The sequence below is a fragment of the Neovison vison genome, chromosome 5 (assembly GCF_020171115.1).
Source record: "Neovison vison isolate M4711 chromosome 5, ASM_NN_V1, whole genome shotgun sequence".
In the NCBI taxonomy this organism is placed as follows: Eukaryota; Metazoa; Chordata; class Mammalia; order Carnivora; family Mustelidae; genus Neogale; species Neogale vison.
Window position 1 is genome coordinate 26,532,592 of NC_058095.1, and position 17,009 is coordinate 26,549,600.

At 48.9% G+C, this 17,009-nt stretch overlaps 1 protein-coding gene across 1 annotated transcript in view; it reads right to left on the reverse strand.

Moving 5' to 3' along the window:
• NXN (nucleoredoxin) overlaps positions 1-17,009 on the reverse strand; it is a 160,788-nt gene that overhangs the window by 20,028 nt on the left and 123,751 nt on the right. The window contains exons 2-5 of the mRNA XM_044248210.1: positions 7,863-7,980; positions 6,116-6,249; positions 5,555-5,655; positions 3,638-3,744 (exon numbers count right to left, since the gene is read on the reverse strand). Of these exons, the coding sequence (XP_044104145.1) occupies positions 3,638-3,744; positions 5,555-5,655; positions 6,116-6,249; positions 7,863-7,980 (460 nt within the window). The remainder of the gene's footprint in view (positions 1-3,637; positions 3,745-5,554; positions 5,656-6,115; positions 6,250-7,862; positions 7,981-17,009) is intronic.

Consider the following 17,009-nt stretch of genomic DNA (forward strand, 5'->3'; position numbering starts at 1 on the left):
TTTATTTATTTGTCAGAGGGAGAGCGAGAAAGCAAGCACAGGCAGGCAGAGGCAGAGGGAGAAGCAGGTTCCCTGCTGAGCAAGGAGCCCGATGTGGGACTCGATCCCAGGACGCTGGGATCATGACCTGAGCCGAAGGCAGCTGCTTAACCAACTGAGCCACCCAGGCGTCCCTGAGATCTCTTTTTCTATTAAAGATATTGACGATTTGCCATACATGTTATTAATATTGTTGGTTGCCTTTGTTTAAGCTTTTTGACATCAAAAAGTTACCTTTTCTATTGTAAAAGAAAATTTACCCCCTTTCCTTCAAGTTCATCTGTTAAATATTTATTAAGGCCCAACGCTGAAGCCTCTCAATTTTACTGAGGATAAGGAACTAGTTCAAGGTCGCTCAGTGGAAGGTAGAGACAAGACTGAGTTGTTGGTGGCCTAGAAGAGGTGGTATCAGTGAAAGTGGAATAATATAAGAAACAGGAAACAATGTCCCAGGCAAAGATCCAAGAGGCCCCAGGCCTGGTAGATATAGGAGAGTTGAGATTCTTCTTGGTATGTACCTCTAAGATGCCTCCGCGGTCATATGTGAGGGTATGCTCCACGGCCCAAGCATGTCGCAGAGTCACGTTTTGTGCACATTTGTGTGTGAATACACGCACGTACACAGACATGTACAGAAGGTGGAAGAGAGGAGGCAAGAGAAGCCGGAACATGACTGAAGGGCCTTTGTTGGGGAGTCAGAGGAAGACACACATCAAAGACGCCTGCTGGTGTATACCGGGAGTAGAGAATAGAGAAAACTCAGGAATGTCCCTGTATTGCTGCAAGGACCAAGATGAGAAATCTATGGTCCTCAGAAGAAGCAGGGTACGGCTGCATGTAAACATGGGCACTTAAGGGCAGCAAAATCTAGGTATCACTAAGGAAAGCTCTGGAACTACCCAGCCTACCAGTAGGTCTCACCTAGAGCCCCTTCAAGAACATCTAGTCACAACCCAGGGACTGAGGCTGAGGGACATTCACAATGGCTGACTGCACCCCTTTCCCACTATGCAGTTACAATAAGATTGTGATGGGATGCCTGGGTGGCTCAGTGGGTTACACATCTGCCTTTGGCTCAGGTCATGGTCCCAGGGTCCTGGGATCAAGCCCTGCAAAGGAAGGCCTTGCTCACTAGGGTGTCCGCTTCTCCTTCTGCCTGCTGCTTCTCCTCCACCTGCTGCTTCTCCTCCTACTTGTGCTCGCTCTCTCTCTCTCTCTTTCTCTCTGACAAATAGATAAATAAAATCTTAGAAAAAAATGTAAGACTGTCACATCTCCTTTAAGCGACACACAGAGTCACCTCTGAGGTGAAGATCTGAATCCTAGGACTAAGGTATGTTTTTTAAGTGAACAAAGGGGACCAAGGAAAACATTCAAAACCCTCCAGCCCTGTCCTTTCCCTGTCATACTCTGATTGCAGAGGACCCTTGCCCTGGATCTCCTTCCCAGTAGCCCTACACCGGCAGGGCCTCTGTGTCTTCTGCTGATAACATTCTTTCTCTTCATTTTACATTTAAAACTCCTAGGGTTTCCAGATCTCTATTTGAACGTAACATTCTTACCTTCCCAGCCAATCTGGATTCCCTGTTACAGGCCCCGCTGGCACTGGGGACACCTTCCTTCGGAGCACTCACAATCGCACTTAGACTTATTTGTACAATTGACTGATGGGGTATGAACCTCCCGTTTAGGACTGTAAGCACCCTGCAGGTAGGGATGGGGTCTGTTTTTACTCAAGACTGTGTCTCCCAGGCCCAGAAGAATAGACCTCCTCTAGCCAGCTCTCAGTAAATAACTTGTCAGATGAATGAATGAAAGAATTCAGAGACCTGAAGTTTCACTTATCCTCACAAAGGGGCAATTTAACCCTCTGTTCAGTACCACCAGCCAAAGGTCATTCCTGATACTCCTCTCGACAGATGCTGCTCCTACACCAAGGCCCGCATGATTTAAGTCTCTGTGCAAACAGAGTGCGAGAAGGAAATAAACTTGTGACATTTTCTTAAAGTCACTTAACCCAGGACCCTTCCTTCTGGACCAGTAAACAATTCCTATCTATCACTTAGCTTCTGTTGAGGAAGGGAACTGATTTCATTTTTTTAAAACGAGGCATAAGCCTCCACAATCCTGAAGGGTTAGCTTCAATAAGACCTAGCTTATCAATACCCTAAGTGTGGTCCCTGGGCCACCCGCATCAGTGTCACTTGGGGGCTTGCTAGAGAGGCAGGATCTCAGCACCACTCGTAGCCAGACCCAGGGAATCTGAATCTGCCTTTTTTTTTTTTTTTTTTTTAAAGATTTTATTTATTTATTTGAGAGAGAGAGACAGTGAGAGAGAGCATGAGAGGGGAGAAGGTCAGAGAGCAAAGCAGACTCCCCGTGGAGCTGGGAGCCTGATGTGGGACTTGATCCCGGGACTCCAGGATCACGCCCTGAGCCGAAGGCAGTCGTCCAACCAACTGCGCCACCCAGGCGTCCCTGAATCTGCCTTTTCACAAGCTCCCTAAAGGCCTCTTATGTGCGTTTGGAATGAAGAAGCACTGACTTAAAATTAACTGTTCATTTTTTTTTAAAGCTTAGCTCCAAACAAAGCCATATGCTTTCTCTAAATGGTAAAGAAAAAGCTCAAAGAACCTTATGAGTCCCCTCTAAGCTGTGGAATTTGTGGCTAAATTTTGATTTGCCTTTTTTTCTTCCCCCTCCTACTCCCTATAACACAAGAAGCACTGAGAACTCAAATATTAGCTGTGTCTGCCTAGGGCTAACCGGGACCTGGTACTATGGCTACCAAGGAAATGAGTTTAATCCTTTTTTAAAAAATTGAGTTATAACTGACATAGAAGAATGCATTTAATTCTTAATAGGTCAGTTAAGTGCTTTATCAAGAGAAAAGCCAGCCGGGTGAAGGCTGGGAAGAAGATACATAATAGAGAATAAAAACAGTCTGCCTCATTTAATAACTGTTATTCCCAGAAAACACACATGATTAGTACTTTAAGTCCTAGTTTTCAACACTCTCAGGAAATGAGTTTTCTCACCTACAAGTCCCAGCCACTCAGCCCTCACTACTGTGCCTCGGGAACGAGGAAATGCTCTAGATCCCTTACCCTAAGAATGTGCCCAGAGACTCCCTGCTGCAGGGATTTATCAGGCCCACTTTGTGGATAAGGACACTGAGGCTCAGATCATGATAATGAGCGATGAGGAAACGGAGACTCGGAGTCTCACTGACGGAACCAAAGACCATTCCTAGGTCTGTCTGACAGGTACCCTTAGGATAGGGTTCTGCCCACGTCATTTGGGATTGAGGGCTCCACCGCCCAACTGCATCAGAGCACACGAGGTCAGGCGCTGAGAAGGGGCTGTTCCGCCTGGACAAGTACTTCAAAAAAAACAAAAACAAAAACAAAAAAACAATGGCTTTAATGGGGTATAATTTACACACCGCAGAACTCACAGCATATAATTTTTAAGACAGCCAGGAACACAAACAGTTATGGAAATAAAGATGTCCTTTTCCCTCTAAAAGAAAAGCCAAAGATGTGGTGAGCCAGTCCAGCAAGCCTTCAGGGAGCCCCATGGAGTCAGGAAGGCCTACCTTGGATTCCGTACAGCCGGTTGAGGCGTGACCGCCGGGCCTCGTCGGTATAGGGGACAGCGAGCCAGGGCATCTCACTGAAGTACTGTTTGAATGAGTCCTCGGACCTACAGAGACACACATGGAAGCAGGGCTCTGTTATCCCCAAAAGCACCACTGCAGGGTCCTCCCTGCCTTCTACCAAGCTACAGCCAGGGCTCCACAGGTTTGGCGCCCCTATTGTGCTCCTCAGATACCAGATTACGGGGTCGGGGGGCGATGGACTATTCCACCCCCTCTGGTGTACACGGAGAAGCAACAGCCTCCTCACAACAGGCAGATGTGAACTAGGCCATTGCAAGCAGCCCGCAACCTGGGTCCTAGCAATTGAACTCCGGCCCAACTTCTCATTTATCCGCAGAGATAGGTAGCACTTCTATAAGCAGCCTAGGTGTCCATGGACACTGCGTTCCCATGACACTTCTAGTCTGTGCGTATGACAGTGTATAAGCACACTCTTAACCAAGCGGAAGCCTGCGATTCCATGTATAAAAAAAACTATAGGAACGACAGATCTAACCACAGTGATAGGAAGCAGATGAGGGGCTCCCCGGGGCTGGGGTTTGAGGGTGCGGACTGAGAAGGCACCTTGTGATGATGGAAATGTCTATACTGATTACAAGGGTACATACACTGGTCAACAATCATTGAATTGTACGAAAGTGATATTTCAATAAAGATTTTTTTTTAAAGATTTATTTATTTATTTGACAGAAAGAGAGAGAGAGAGAGATCACAAGCAGGCAGAGAGAGAGAGGAAGGGAAGCAGGCTCCCTGCTGAGCAGAGAGCCCGATGTGGAACTCGATCCCAGGACCCTGAGATCATGACCTGAGCCGAAGGCAGCGGCTTAACCCACTGAGCCACCCAGGTGCCCCACTGTTTTTTTTTTTTTTTTTTTTTTTTAAGCTTTAAAAAAGCGACTGCTCCATGGGTTATGCCTTCAAATCTAATCCCCAGTCCCATGCAGAGATGGGGATCTGGGGATGGAGCACGGCACAGTGCAGACTTCAAAGAGACAGAAGGGGGCACCTGGGTGGCTCAGTGGGTTGGGCCACTGCCTTCAACTCGGGTCATGATCTCAGGGTCGTGGGATCAAGCCCCCGCATCCCGCTCTCTGCTCAGCAGGGAGCCTACTTCCCCCTCTCTCTCTCTGCCTGCCTCTCTGCCTACTTGTGATCTCTGTCTCTGCCAAATAAATAAATAAAATCTTTAAAAAACAAAAACAAAGAGACAGAAGGCCCTCGGTGTGCTGGCATCCTGGAGAATGTTCTGTGAACAGGGACCTAAGCAGGAGCACCTGGTAGCTCGGTCTGAATGGGACCTGGGGTTTTGTGATGAAGGAAGGTCATTGATGAGTAAAACTAACAAGAGGGCCTGAAGCAGAGGAAGTCGCAGTGAAAAGGACCTGACATGCTCCAGGAGTAGACTTCACCCTTATTGTCTTTAGGATAGCCCCAAGGCCAAGCATGTGGCCAGAGTGAGGGGAAATTATGGCACAGCCATTCCAGACAGGTGTCAAATTTCATGAGCCTCTGGCTCTTTCCTTCCCATCCTTCCCTTCCAAGCCCTTTCATCGTAATCCAAAACGCTGAACACATCAGAAAATCACATCCTGATCTCTAATGACCCAGGCTGGAAGTGGACAGGCCTCAATATTTACAGCAAGGACACGTTTTTCTCGGCTCCCCTTCAGACAGTTGTGCGAGGAAATCTGAAATGTATCTCTCCGTTTGCCAATCATCCCACATAAGCCTTCCCCAACCCCCATCTCCACACTCTACCCTTGGGAGGTGAGGAGATGGTAAGGCCAGAGAAACGCATGTTAACCACCTCTGGAAAAAGGGAACCACATAGCCACACACCCCAGCTCGCGTTACCTGTCCGCACTAACAAAGATGATCTCAAATTTCTGGCCTGCCTCCTTGATCTTCCGGTAGGATTCCACCAGGACCCGGGTGAGGCTTCGGCAGGGTGGGCACTGCAAGAGGAAAGGGGGATCCTGCAGCCTGACGCTGGGTCTGGCCTTCCCATTTCCCAGCCACTTGCCAAGAGAGACCGGGTAAGCAGGACCCAAATAGGACTGGGAGAGCAAAACCCAGCTTATTCAAGGGACAGAAACAAACACGGGCGCATCCCACCCACACAGGGCATGCCAGGGGGCGGCAGTTCAAACAAACAAACTCCCCATAGAGACTGCTGGAAGCCTCATCAGAACGGGTCAGAAGACTATCCTTTCAGACCAGTCAAAAGAAGTCATCTTCTTGCTGCCATCATCATTCATAATAATAAGCGCTCGTAACATGCCAACAATGCATCAGGTGCCAGAGGAAGTAAGAACACTGGGGAGACCTGCCCGAGCATTAACACCTCCAAGAGCCCACCATGATGGGCCCTGGTGGCAACATCCCCGCTCCCTTCCGTCTGGACTGAACACTCACCCAGTGTGCGGAGAAATAGACTCCCACGTGAGACCCCTCCAGGCTGCTGCTCTCCAGGGACTGTCCATTATTTCTAAGCAAGGGCCCTGCAATGACTTCCCTGAAGGGTTTAGGTCCCCAAGGGAATTCCAAACCTGAAAACAGGCAACAGATGGTGAGAACGTTGTTAAGATTCTTCCTTACTGCCTCTGGCCCAAGAGACCTCGGAGAGGCACAGCCCGACAGTGTTACCATCAAACAGTACTAGTACTTGTTAACACAAGCGTAGACCTGGGGCTAAAACACAGGGACACAGGTGGAATCCATTCGTGGCAGAGCCCCACCTACCTCTCAGACAGTGGTTCCTGAACCCAGGTGATCACAGGCCCCGTCTACTGGGCAGGGTGGGGGGTTGGAAAGTTACGGAATCCTGGGTCACGCTCCAAGTCTTGGGATCTGGGGCTAAGGCTGAAGCGGTATGTCCAAAACATGGCCAAAGAGACTCCCCAGGTAGGTCTGATGCTGGGCCAGGCTGGGGAATCACTGCCTCATGGAGTTTCCTCAAGTCCAGCCCTGGAACCTCCGCAGCTCCCAACTCTGACGGCGTTTTAGAATCAGCCAGGGAATTTTTGAAAATACGATGCTCCTGGGGCCCACCCCCAAAGATTCTGATGTGGTTGGTCTGGGCTGGGGCCCGGGGGAACCCAGTGAGAATTAAATCCAGTCAAAGGAAAGAGTAAAACTCACTCAACCCAGATGTTCTACATTCTGATGACACATAAGCCCCAGGCAGGAAGAGCAACAGAACAGTGTTTTCTCACGGGGTGGTCCGTGGACCACTGCCTCAGAAATTGCCTCGGGTGGGGGAGATGGGAGAAGCACAGACTGGTTAAAAATGCAAGTGGCCAAGCCCACCCCAAAACAAAGGGACCCCAGCATCTCTGGAGGTGGGGCTGGGAACTCTGCATTTTTAACCAGCTCAGAGTAGAGAGAGAGTGTGTGTGTGCGTGTGCGTGCATGCGCTTGTGTCTGTGTGTGTGTGTGTGTGTGTGTGTGATCCGAGAAAGTGAAGACTGGGTTCTACCAAGCCTGGGTTTTAACTGAGGGCTGTTCTTTGAAGCAGGTGAAATTTTTACCGGGAGAATCCGTGACCAGGGTTGAATCCCCTGATCAGGAAGTGAGGAAGGGAAGACCTCACGACACTTGAGGGCTCCAGTGCGGCAGGGAGAGAACCAGAGCTCGGACAGCCAGTGAGCAGGACGGTGATAAGCACTCGGCCGCTCACCCGGCCAGTCAGCAAGGCCTACGCTGCGGGACTTGAGTGGCACCAAGAAATGAGGTCAGTCACCTCTGGGGCCAGGAGAGCGACACAGAGACTGTGACTTTGTGATGGTGAGAGTTTAAAAAAGACAAAAAGCTCACAACCTTCGAGTCCACCTCTAATTGTTAAGGTGACAGTTACTATGGACATAGCACCGAAGTCCGTCTCCGGGCTCTCGTGGCTTCTCACTCAGCCCTCAAAACCGAACTTCCCTTTTCCGATTCCATCTCCTTTGGCCCATGAATTAAAGCCCCCAGCAGGGACATTCTGATCTCTTTAAAAATCTTAACCGTGACCTGGAGAATACTGTAACTTCCTCATGGCCATACGCTCTAGCCGAGTAAACCTGCTCATAGACATTTCATCTGTATGTTCTCTGCCACTGGGGACGAAGTCAGGGTAGGGGGACGGAGCTGGGAGTCCGGGATGGCCACGTCAAGGTCCTACCTTCTGGGTCATCGCGGATCACCAGCAGCCCATTCCTGCACACGACCTTCCCGGTGGTGGCGTCTAGGAATATTAGTGAGGGAATGTTGGAAATGCGGTATTTGTTCCAAAGTTTAAGCTGTAAGAAGAACAGTGAAACAGGTGGTTAAGTCCAAGCCACACGAAGTGCAGCGTCCCTTGTGCGCTTCGGGCCTGAGCGGTGAACGAACTAGAACACACTGAAGTACAGATCAACCAACAAGCGAAGCTGCAGGCCCATGCACCCATGGGCCCCTGTGGGGCAGGGGCGTCTGAGTCCCACCCAGGCAGGAAGGGAGGCTTTTTGTCGGTGCCTCTCAACTCTTCTGAGCATGCAGGTGCTCCCCTGTTTCCCCCGCTCTGCTGTGCCCCCTTAGCCCCAAAGGAGAGGGGACAAAAATGAGGAAATGTAGCAAACCATAAAAGTTAAGATAAAAAAAAAAAACAAAAAAACGGGTTCCCGCACCTGGAGCGCCGGCAGTGTCCGTGTGTGCCACTCACCCACAAACACGGGGGGAAGCAGCATCCTGAGCCAGCCCCAGCCCTCAGTTCTCGGTGCCACTTAAAACAACCCACAGTCTACTGGCAGACTCTTGAGGATGGCTGTGCCAACAGCCCAGGACACGGAGCTGAGTGGGGGCCGGCTCCCTTCCTGTGCTCCCAGCCATTGGGGTGAACACCATTCAGGTGGGCCACTGGGCGCTCTGGAACTTGACTGCCAAGCCCAGAGAGCGACATAATTACACAAAATGTCCAACTACCAAGGTGGCTCCAGAGAAGAAAGAAACCAGGGGAAACAGAAGAATGGCCCACTGGTGATTTAGCGGCAGCCTCCCTTCCGGGGGCCGGGGGCCCAGGCAGGGGGGCCGGCCGCCTGGGCATTGGCAGAATGGGGCACGGATGTGTCCAAGGGAAGCAGGCACCAGAAGTGCAGTTGCACAGAGCAGATTACTGTTTTCAATTCAATCCCAAGCAGCAAGGGAGTCGGGTGGGGTATATACCAAGAAATGTGAGGGCTTCCCCTGTCTGTGGAGACCTGAGTCTTGGCAGGAAAGGCTGTGGGACCCCACCTCCAACTGGCTGGGCCCCGCCTTCACAGTGGGCTTCCGAACCAGCCCTTCGAGCACGTCGTTTGCACTGTCCAGAGCTATATCATTCCAGAGAAACCTGATAGAGGCTGCAGCGTCTACATGTTTAGAAGAAGTTGTTCAATGACAGAACAAGACCATCCCGTTGCTGGGTTTTGCTCCAAAAGTTCGCTAGTGCGAGGATCCAGCCAGGTTAATAAGCTTGAAAGGGGGCCAGGGAGGAAGATGAAGTGACTTCTCTGGTTTAAAAAGTAATTACTGGGAAAGAAAAGTAATGATTGGAAAAAATGAGAAATGTAGCAAACCATAAAAGTTAAGATAAAAATCAGCCATGACTCACCACTAATGAAAGCTGGGACAGCTTCACATTTCTACCAGCGGTCAATGAGAGAGCCCATTCCTCAGTATTCTTACCAGTGTTAGTTTTTTGTTGTTGTTGCTGTTTTAATTTGACAAGAAGAAATGAAGCCTTGTTTTTGTTGCTTATCTTTTACTCATTGATCTTTAGGCATTTCATGTCTCACTATTGTAAGCACACTGTTTCTTCCCCATATTTTTTTGTGACTGGTGAGTGCGAAAATGCACTCAACAGATACTAACTGGCACTTACTAACTTAGCACTAACTTTCTTCCTTAACTCCGCACAAAAGATGCAAGAAAGAACAAGGCAGATGAAGTCATTGCCTTCACAGAGCTTCTATTCTAGTATGAGTGACACACAACAAAACAAACAAGACTAGAACAGTAATTTCAGATATTTGAATAAAAGAAAAAAGAGCAGGCTAAGAGCAAAGGCATCCTGAGGGGAGGTAGTGGTACCTACTTCAGAGAGGGATCAGGGAAGGCTATCTTTGAAGAAACGGCATTTGAGCACAAAGCCCTGATAGGAGACAGAGTAGGATATAAATTGGAAATCATCGCTGCCTGCATGCTCTCAGGGTTCACGGGCCTGCATGAGGTTCTCCAAGGATAGGACATGGCTACAGATGGAAAGGCACTCCCGGGCAGATACAGGGGCCACCCACTAAAGACTGAGAAGGAGTGACAAGTGACAGAGAAGGAAAACAGGAAGACTCTGGTGTCCCAAAAGGCAGGTGGTAGAAATGGTTTGGGGCGGAGAGATTAGACTCCTGTGTCAAATGCCGCTGAGACATTGAGTTTGATGAGGACAGAGAACCAACCAGCGGATATGGCAACCAAGGTGATTCACGACCTTGACCAGTCAAGAAATCAGTGATGCAAGGATGAAAGACTGAGGGAATGGAAGACGGAGGGACTGGGTGCTGCTCTATCCAGGACACACACCTGGAGTGGGAGGGGGACCAGACAGACTCGAGTCTACTTGCCAACACGAGACACCTAGCAGAAGACAATAATTAAAGGAAAGGTTGTACAGGGAAAAAGAAAATGGCAGATAAGAGGCTAAGGTGGTGACTACAGACGACTTTTCCTTAGAGTTTTGCTGTAAAGGGAGCAGAGCACAGGACTGTAGCTGGAAAAAAACAGGATGAGGTCAGAGAGAGGATATTTTAAAGATGAGGTCAGAGGGTGGATATTTTATAAGATGGGAGATACTTTAACATATGCTGTTGGGAATAATCCAGATCAGGAAAAAACTGATGAGAAGGAAAAATCCAGGAATAAAGCTGGTGAGTAGGCCAGAAGGGGGGATCGAGATCATAAATAGAAAGATAGAGCTGGAAAAACAGCTAACTTTTGAATGTATAGTATACTCTTACTTCAAAGCACGTTGGAGCCTGCATAGAAAGCCATGCTATTTGTAAATAAAGGTAACTTTAGCTTCTTTTTTCAACCTTTATACCATTTATTTCCTTTTCTTATAGAACTAGATTGGCTGGAATTTCCAGAACAGAACAGTAAGTAGCAAGCATCTCTAACTTTTCTACCTGATCGTAATGGACAGATCTTTTACTATCACATGTAATTTTAGCCCTTGGTGTGAGATATTCTTTACACGATTATTATTCAGCTGTAAAAGGAAGGGAATTCTGATACATGCTATAACATGAATGAACCTTCTGGACACCACGCTAAGTGAAAGAAGCCAGTCACAAAAAGACAAACACTGTGTGATTCCATTTCCATGAGGTACTTAGAGTAGTCCAAGTCGTAAAGACAGAAATTATAATGGTGGTTGCCAGGGGCTGGTGGACGGTGGAGACGGAAGAAATGTGGCATTAATGAGTTTACAGTTTCAGTGTTTTTCTTTTAAAAACTGATTCACTTCTTTGAGAGTGTGAGAGAGAGAGAGAGAACATGCGCGTGAGGGAGTATCAGCTCGATCTCAGGACCCTAAGATCATGACCTGAACCAAAACCAAAAGTCGAGCATTTACCCTACTAAGCCACCCCAGTGCTCCTAGAATTTCAGTTTTATAAGATCAAAAGAGTTATAGGGATGGATGGTGGTACTGGCTACACATTAATGTGAATATATGTAACACTCTTAAACTGTACACTTAAACATGGTTACGATGATAAATTTCATGTCATGTCTATTTCACCACAATAAAAAAAAAAAAAAGCCTCCCATAACTTTTTGACCAGGAATGGATGGCTACTTTATGGTTACTCCCACCCCCAACATTTTATTTATTTATTTGACAGAGAGTGAGAACACAAGCAAGGGTAATGGCAGGTAAAGGGAGAGGGAGAAGCAGGCTCCCCACTGAGCAGGAAGCCCGACATGTGACCGGATCCAAGGACCCTGGGATCATGACCTGAGTCAAAGGCAGACGCTTAACCGACTGAGCCACCCAGGAGACCACATGGTTATTCTTTTGATCTGTTGCAATGTATTTCTTTCTTTTTTTTTTTTTTAAAGATTTTATTTATTTATTTGACAGACAGAGATTACAAATAGGCAGAGAGGCAGGCAGAGAGAGAGAGAGGAGGAAGCAGGCTCCCTGCTGAGCAGAGAGCCCGATGCGGGGCTCGATCCCAGGACCCTGGGATCATGACCTGAGCTGAAGGCAGAGGCTTTAACCCACTGAGCCACCCAGGCGCCCCTCTGTTGCAATGTATTTCATTAGTAGTCTTTAAGTGCAAGGTTAAACCATCCTTGGCTTCCTAGAAGAAATCTTCCCTGGTCACACGTATTATTAAGGGATCCCAGCTACCATCTTTCCCAGGCCTTGGGGCTCCCACAAACAAAGAGCATCTGGCTACAGACCTTCTTTAGGGGCAGCTCAACTGTTCCCTAAAGTAAGTTGCAGCCTGTGAGCCTGAAATATAAAAATGGAAGATTCGTTGTGATTAGAATAGAGGCACCCACATTGCACTTGAAATGTAAGCATTGGCTTACTGGCTAGGTCTTTTTAAAGGACAGGTAGCTTCTGGTACCCAGGCAACCTAGCGCCTAGAAGCTGAGCCAACCCAGTGTGAGTCAGGGCCATTCCCCAGCTGACATAATAAAAGGGGGACCTGCAGGTTGGCTGGCCTGCCGGGTGATACCCTACGGGCATTAGTACAATACTTTTTAAGACTCTAAGAACAAAGATGCTGTCTCACCACCCCGCACAAATAAAAAAAAAAAAAAAACAATTTGTTCTGGGTCCCTCCTGTAGACAGAAGGACTAGAACATCCTTCCTCCGTCCCACCCTTAATCATCAGAAATCATTTTCTCTCAGTATCCTTCTTGGAAAGGTAAGAAACCTCTTCAGAATCCCCCTAACCCTTCTGTTCCCTCCCTCCTTACTAGGTATGTCCCCCCCTTTCTTTCTCATTGGGGCTCAGGGGAGAAAGGAGGTCTTGGCTTATGTTTTATCCACAGTTGTTGGATCTTTTGTTTCCAAATAAAGGCCCACTGGCTCAGTGGAAAGTAATGATGCTCATCTCTGACACTGCAAAGTCCATCCTTCTGTAGACTAATACATCATGGTATAATTTTATAGAAAAATGACTTACTGAGGAACTTCCGGCATTCACAGGTAATGCACAGACTGCACAGGCCCGTCTTTTTTAGGCTGCCGCATCACGACCGCCCTGCTCTGAGTCAGTGCAGAAGGCACAGGAATGATCTTTCTAAGGATGTCCATTTTGATACCTCAGTCAGAAAGTGAACCTTATGTTAGAAAAATCACAGAGGTCCTCTTTGATGATTCTCTTATGCTGACTGGAAAGGAGAAATGCCAGAGCTTGAAGAAATGATCCCAAGACTCACCCCTGTGTCTTTTCAAGTGTGTGACATCTCAAGTCCACTAACGGTTTTCAAAGAGGCCTCTTAAAGCAGGTTTCATAACCATTTTGGTGTTGTGGACACTTTGGAGGATAAAAGCTACAGATCCTTTCCCCAGAGAAAAATGCACATTCACAAAAAAAAGTCTGTGTGTCATTTCACAGATTTTGTGAACTCCCTGAGGGCTGCCGGCCAACCTGTCTGATCCCAAGTGGCCTATGGACCCCAGATGATGACCTCCGCCATCTTGGGAGTTCCTCGTAGGGCACGGCTTGACCTTGATTCAACCGAGAAAGCTACGATATTGCCCCATCCATAAAACTCCCTCTAATAAAAATCAGCATTTGCCTAAACTCTGAGATGATGTAACAGTGAAGAGTGGGAGGTTATATCCTGGTCCCACGCTGCTGCTACGCTCCTGAACTCTGTCGGAACTGACTACTGCCCACGGCCTCCAATTCATCCTCTGCCTTCACGATGCTAAAGATCAGAACCACCCAGGACAGAGTGCCGACTGTACCCTGTTTCTTTGTTTTAAAGATTCATATATTTAATGAGAGAGAGAGAGAGAGAGAGCATGAGACAGGGCCCCCTGATGTCTCAGAAGGAGAAGCAGACGCTCTGCTGAGCTGGGAGCCGGATGCAGGACTCGATCCTGAGACTCCAGGATCATGACCTGAGCCAAAGGCAGTCGCTTACCCGACTGAGCCACCCAGGTGCCCCTGACTGCACTTAGTTTTAAGGATCCCCAAGGAAGGAGTTCCTCTTCCTCCCTGGTGTGATATTAGAGCATTTCATCAGAGATGGGAACCAGAGTCCGGGCCTTCTCACTCTCTTAGAGCTCCTCCTTCTTGGGAGGAAATCCGGCAGTGCAGAATGAACATGGGTGCCAGCAGGCCCAGTTCACCTCCCAGCCTTGACCTCTCAGTGGGCGTCAGTAGGAGACCGGGTCCTGGAGCTTGGGCGGGTCACGCCTGCTTGCCTGGAGCAGTAATGCCCACGCATCGGGTCGAATTTGAAACTTAGGTGAGGTGACAGGGGAGGAGACGCTGTGAAAACCAAAGCACAGTACACATGGGATACGTCACTAGGATCTGCATCCAATTTATGCTTATTGCCCCCTTGTCTTGTCAGCTTCCTCTTTAAAAAAAAAAAAAAAAATTTCCTGTCAGCTCTGTTATAAAGTTAATCAATCAACCACATAGTTAGTGGGCTGTATATAGAACTCCCCGGAAAATGGGATTTCCTTCTGTCGAGGTGGTATTTTTGCCATGAGCAAATTCTGCAAAACACATACCTATTTTTTTTTTAAAGATTTTATTTACTTATTTGACAGACAGAGATCACAAGCAGGCAGAGAGAGAGGAGGAAGCAGGCTCCCTGCTGAGCAGAGAGCCCGATGCGGGGCTCGATCCCAGAACCCTGGGATCATGACCTGAACTGAAGGCAGAGGCTTTAACCCACTGAGCCACCCAGGCGCCCCAAAACACATACCTATTTTGAGGCCAGGTTTATGAGGTCTGTTGGCTTCCCCCCACCCCCCTCCTCTGCCTGTCCTTCCATTTTGGACTTCCAGATTTTCAAGGGGCATCTGGAAATTGTTTTGAGTAGACTCTGGATTCTGCTCTTCTCGTTCCTCAGAACTCTGATGCGTGTGACACGTGTGACACGTGTGGTTCGGACAGGACTCTCGGCTTGGCCTCCTCACCTTGTGGTAGGTGACCTCGGGGTCAAACGCAGTGTGCCTGGGGTGGAGGTGCTGGGGAGGAGGGAGGACCCCAGGCTGGCTGCGCCCCACCCCCATCCCTGCAGCCTTTGAACCAGACACTGGAGAGAAAAGGCTCCCAGCAACCTCAGCATGTGGACAGGGCCTCCCTGGCTGGCAGCTGGAGACAAGCGAGTGATGCTCACATCCAGTGCCTGCCCTGTCTCGGGTGACCATCTGGCCAAACGTCCACCCCGAGTTCAGTTCGACGACAGTCGGACTGGCTGTGCCACCTCCTTTTGGAGCTGCCCAGAGGCCAGGTGACGTGGGCAGAAGAGGTCGCAGCAAACCCTCTGGGCTCAGAGATCTAAGGGCTTATAACTAGTCCACCGGATTCAGAAGCAAGGCAACAGAGATGAGATGGGGAAAAAAAGGCAGAGGAGACAGTATTAGCTCAGCTTGGCAGAAATCAACAAGGATGACAAAATGGGCTATTGAGTTACTTGAAAGTTCCCGTTCCTCGGCTGGCGGCTGGTTCTGGTTAGCAAAGCCGAGGCTGTGGTTGGAGCTATCATCCTAGGAATGCTGGCCAGGAACGCTTCTCCAGTGACCCACGAAACAATGAAGCAAATATCAAAAGGGGCAGGGCTGGGAACCGGCAAACTGCAAAATGGCACGCTCGAAAACCGAGCGCTTCTGACACACGGGGAGGGATTTGTCAGCACCCACAGATGCCACAGGGAAATGCAACCTGGCGATTTCCGAGAAGCCCCAACTCTGGAGGGTGACTCAGAATCTGCCTCTCGTTCTGAGGTCTGGGCCTTGCACTTGACTGGGGGTCCAAGTTTTTACTTCTCAACAGCTGCTGCAAATCTATGGGATCAAACCCAAAGCTAACACAGATGTAAGATTCATCAGCGAGCTCCCTGGCAAGGTCGGAGAGCCTTCTTAGGCAAGGCTTCCCCGTGCCCTTCCACCAAGTGCTGACCACAAAGCCTTAAAAGCGTCCCCACCCTTCCTAAATGAACACTACTGAAGTTCATTATCTATACAGTCGGAGAGAAAAGAAGCCCTCCACACACAATCTGGAGGCAGCCCATAAGGCTGCAGGTTACTTAGCATAGGCTCTGGAGCCCAGACTGGCCCAGATCTAATTCTGCTCTGGCCACCCTCTGGTTGGTGACCTCAGACAAGCTATCTCACTTCTTCTTGGTTTTCTCATCTGCAAAGTGGGGATAATGGGGGCACCTGGGTGGCTCAGTGGGTTAAGCTGCTGCCTTCAGCTCAGGTCATGATCCCAGGGTCCTGGGATGGAGCCCCACATTGGGCTCCTTGCTCAGCAGGGAGCCTGCTTCTCTCTCTGCCTCTCCCTGCCACTCTGCCTGCTTGTGTGCACTCTCCCTCTCTGACAAAGAAATAAATAAAATCTTAAAAAAAAAATGGGGATAACAATACCTCTACCTTTGGCTAGAAGTTGTGAAGATTTAGATTATGTTCCATGAAGTGCTTAGACAGAGCCAGCACGGATGGGGTACTAGAGGGTTAGTTAGCTGCTGTGATTACTGTCAATTACTATTATTGTTGCTGTTGTCACTACCGTCATCTCAGGATCACTCTCAATGCTCCAGCAGAACCCTCTCCCAGAGATAAGATGAAACCTTGTTCCTGAGGCATGATTCCAGCAGGATCTGTCCTGTGACTGAAATTTTAGCCTGGTACAGCTGTTGGCTGGCCAAGTTCACGCCCGGATACATGTTATGTGTTCAATGGATGATGGGTGACCAAGTGGGATGAAGGACTGGAAGGGAAGGCACACTGTGGAGGGGCCAGCCGGACGAGACGCCTAGCTAACCACTAGCTAAGGGCCCCCTGATGTCTAAGACTCTTCCCAGGGCCCTGGGACAGTTGGGGGCCCAGAAGGCTTTTTAAATTGAAGAACAAATTGTTCAAAACAAGTGCTGGGGCGCCTGGGTGGCTCAGTGGGTTAAGCCGCTGCCTTCGGCTCAGGTCATGATCTCAGGGTCCTGGGATCGAGCCCCGCATCGGGCTCTCTGCTCAGCGGGGGGCCTGCTTCCCTTCCTTTCTCTCTGCCTGCCTCTCTGTCTACTTGTGATCTCTCTCTGTCAAATAAATAAATA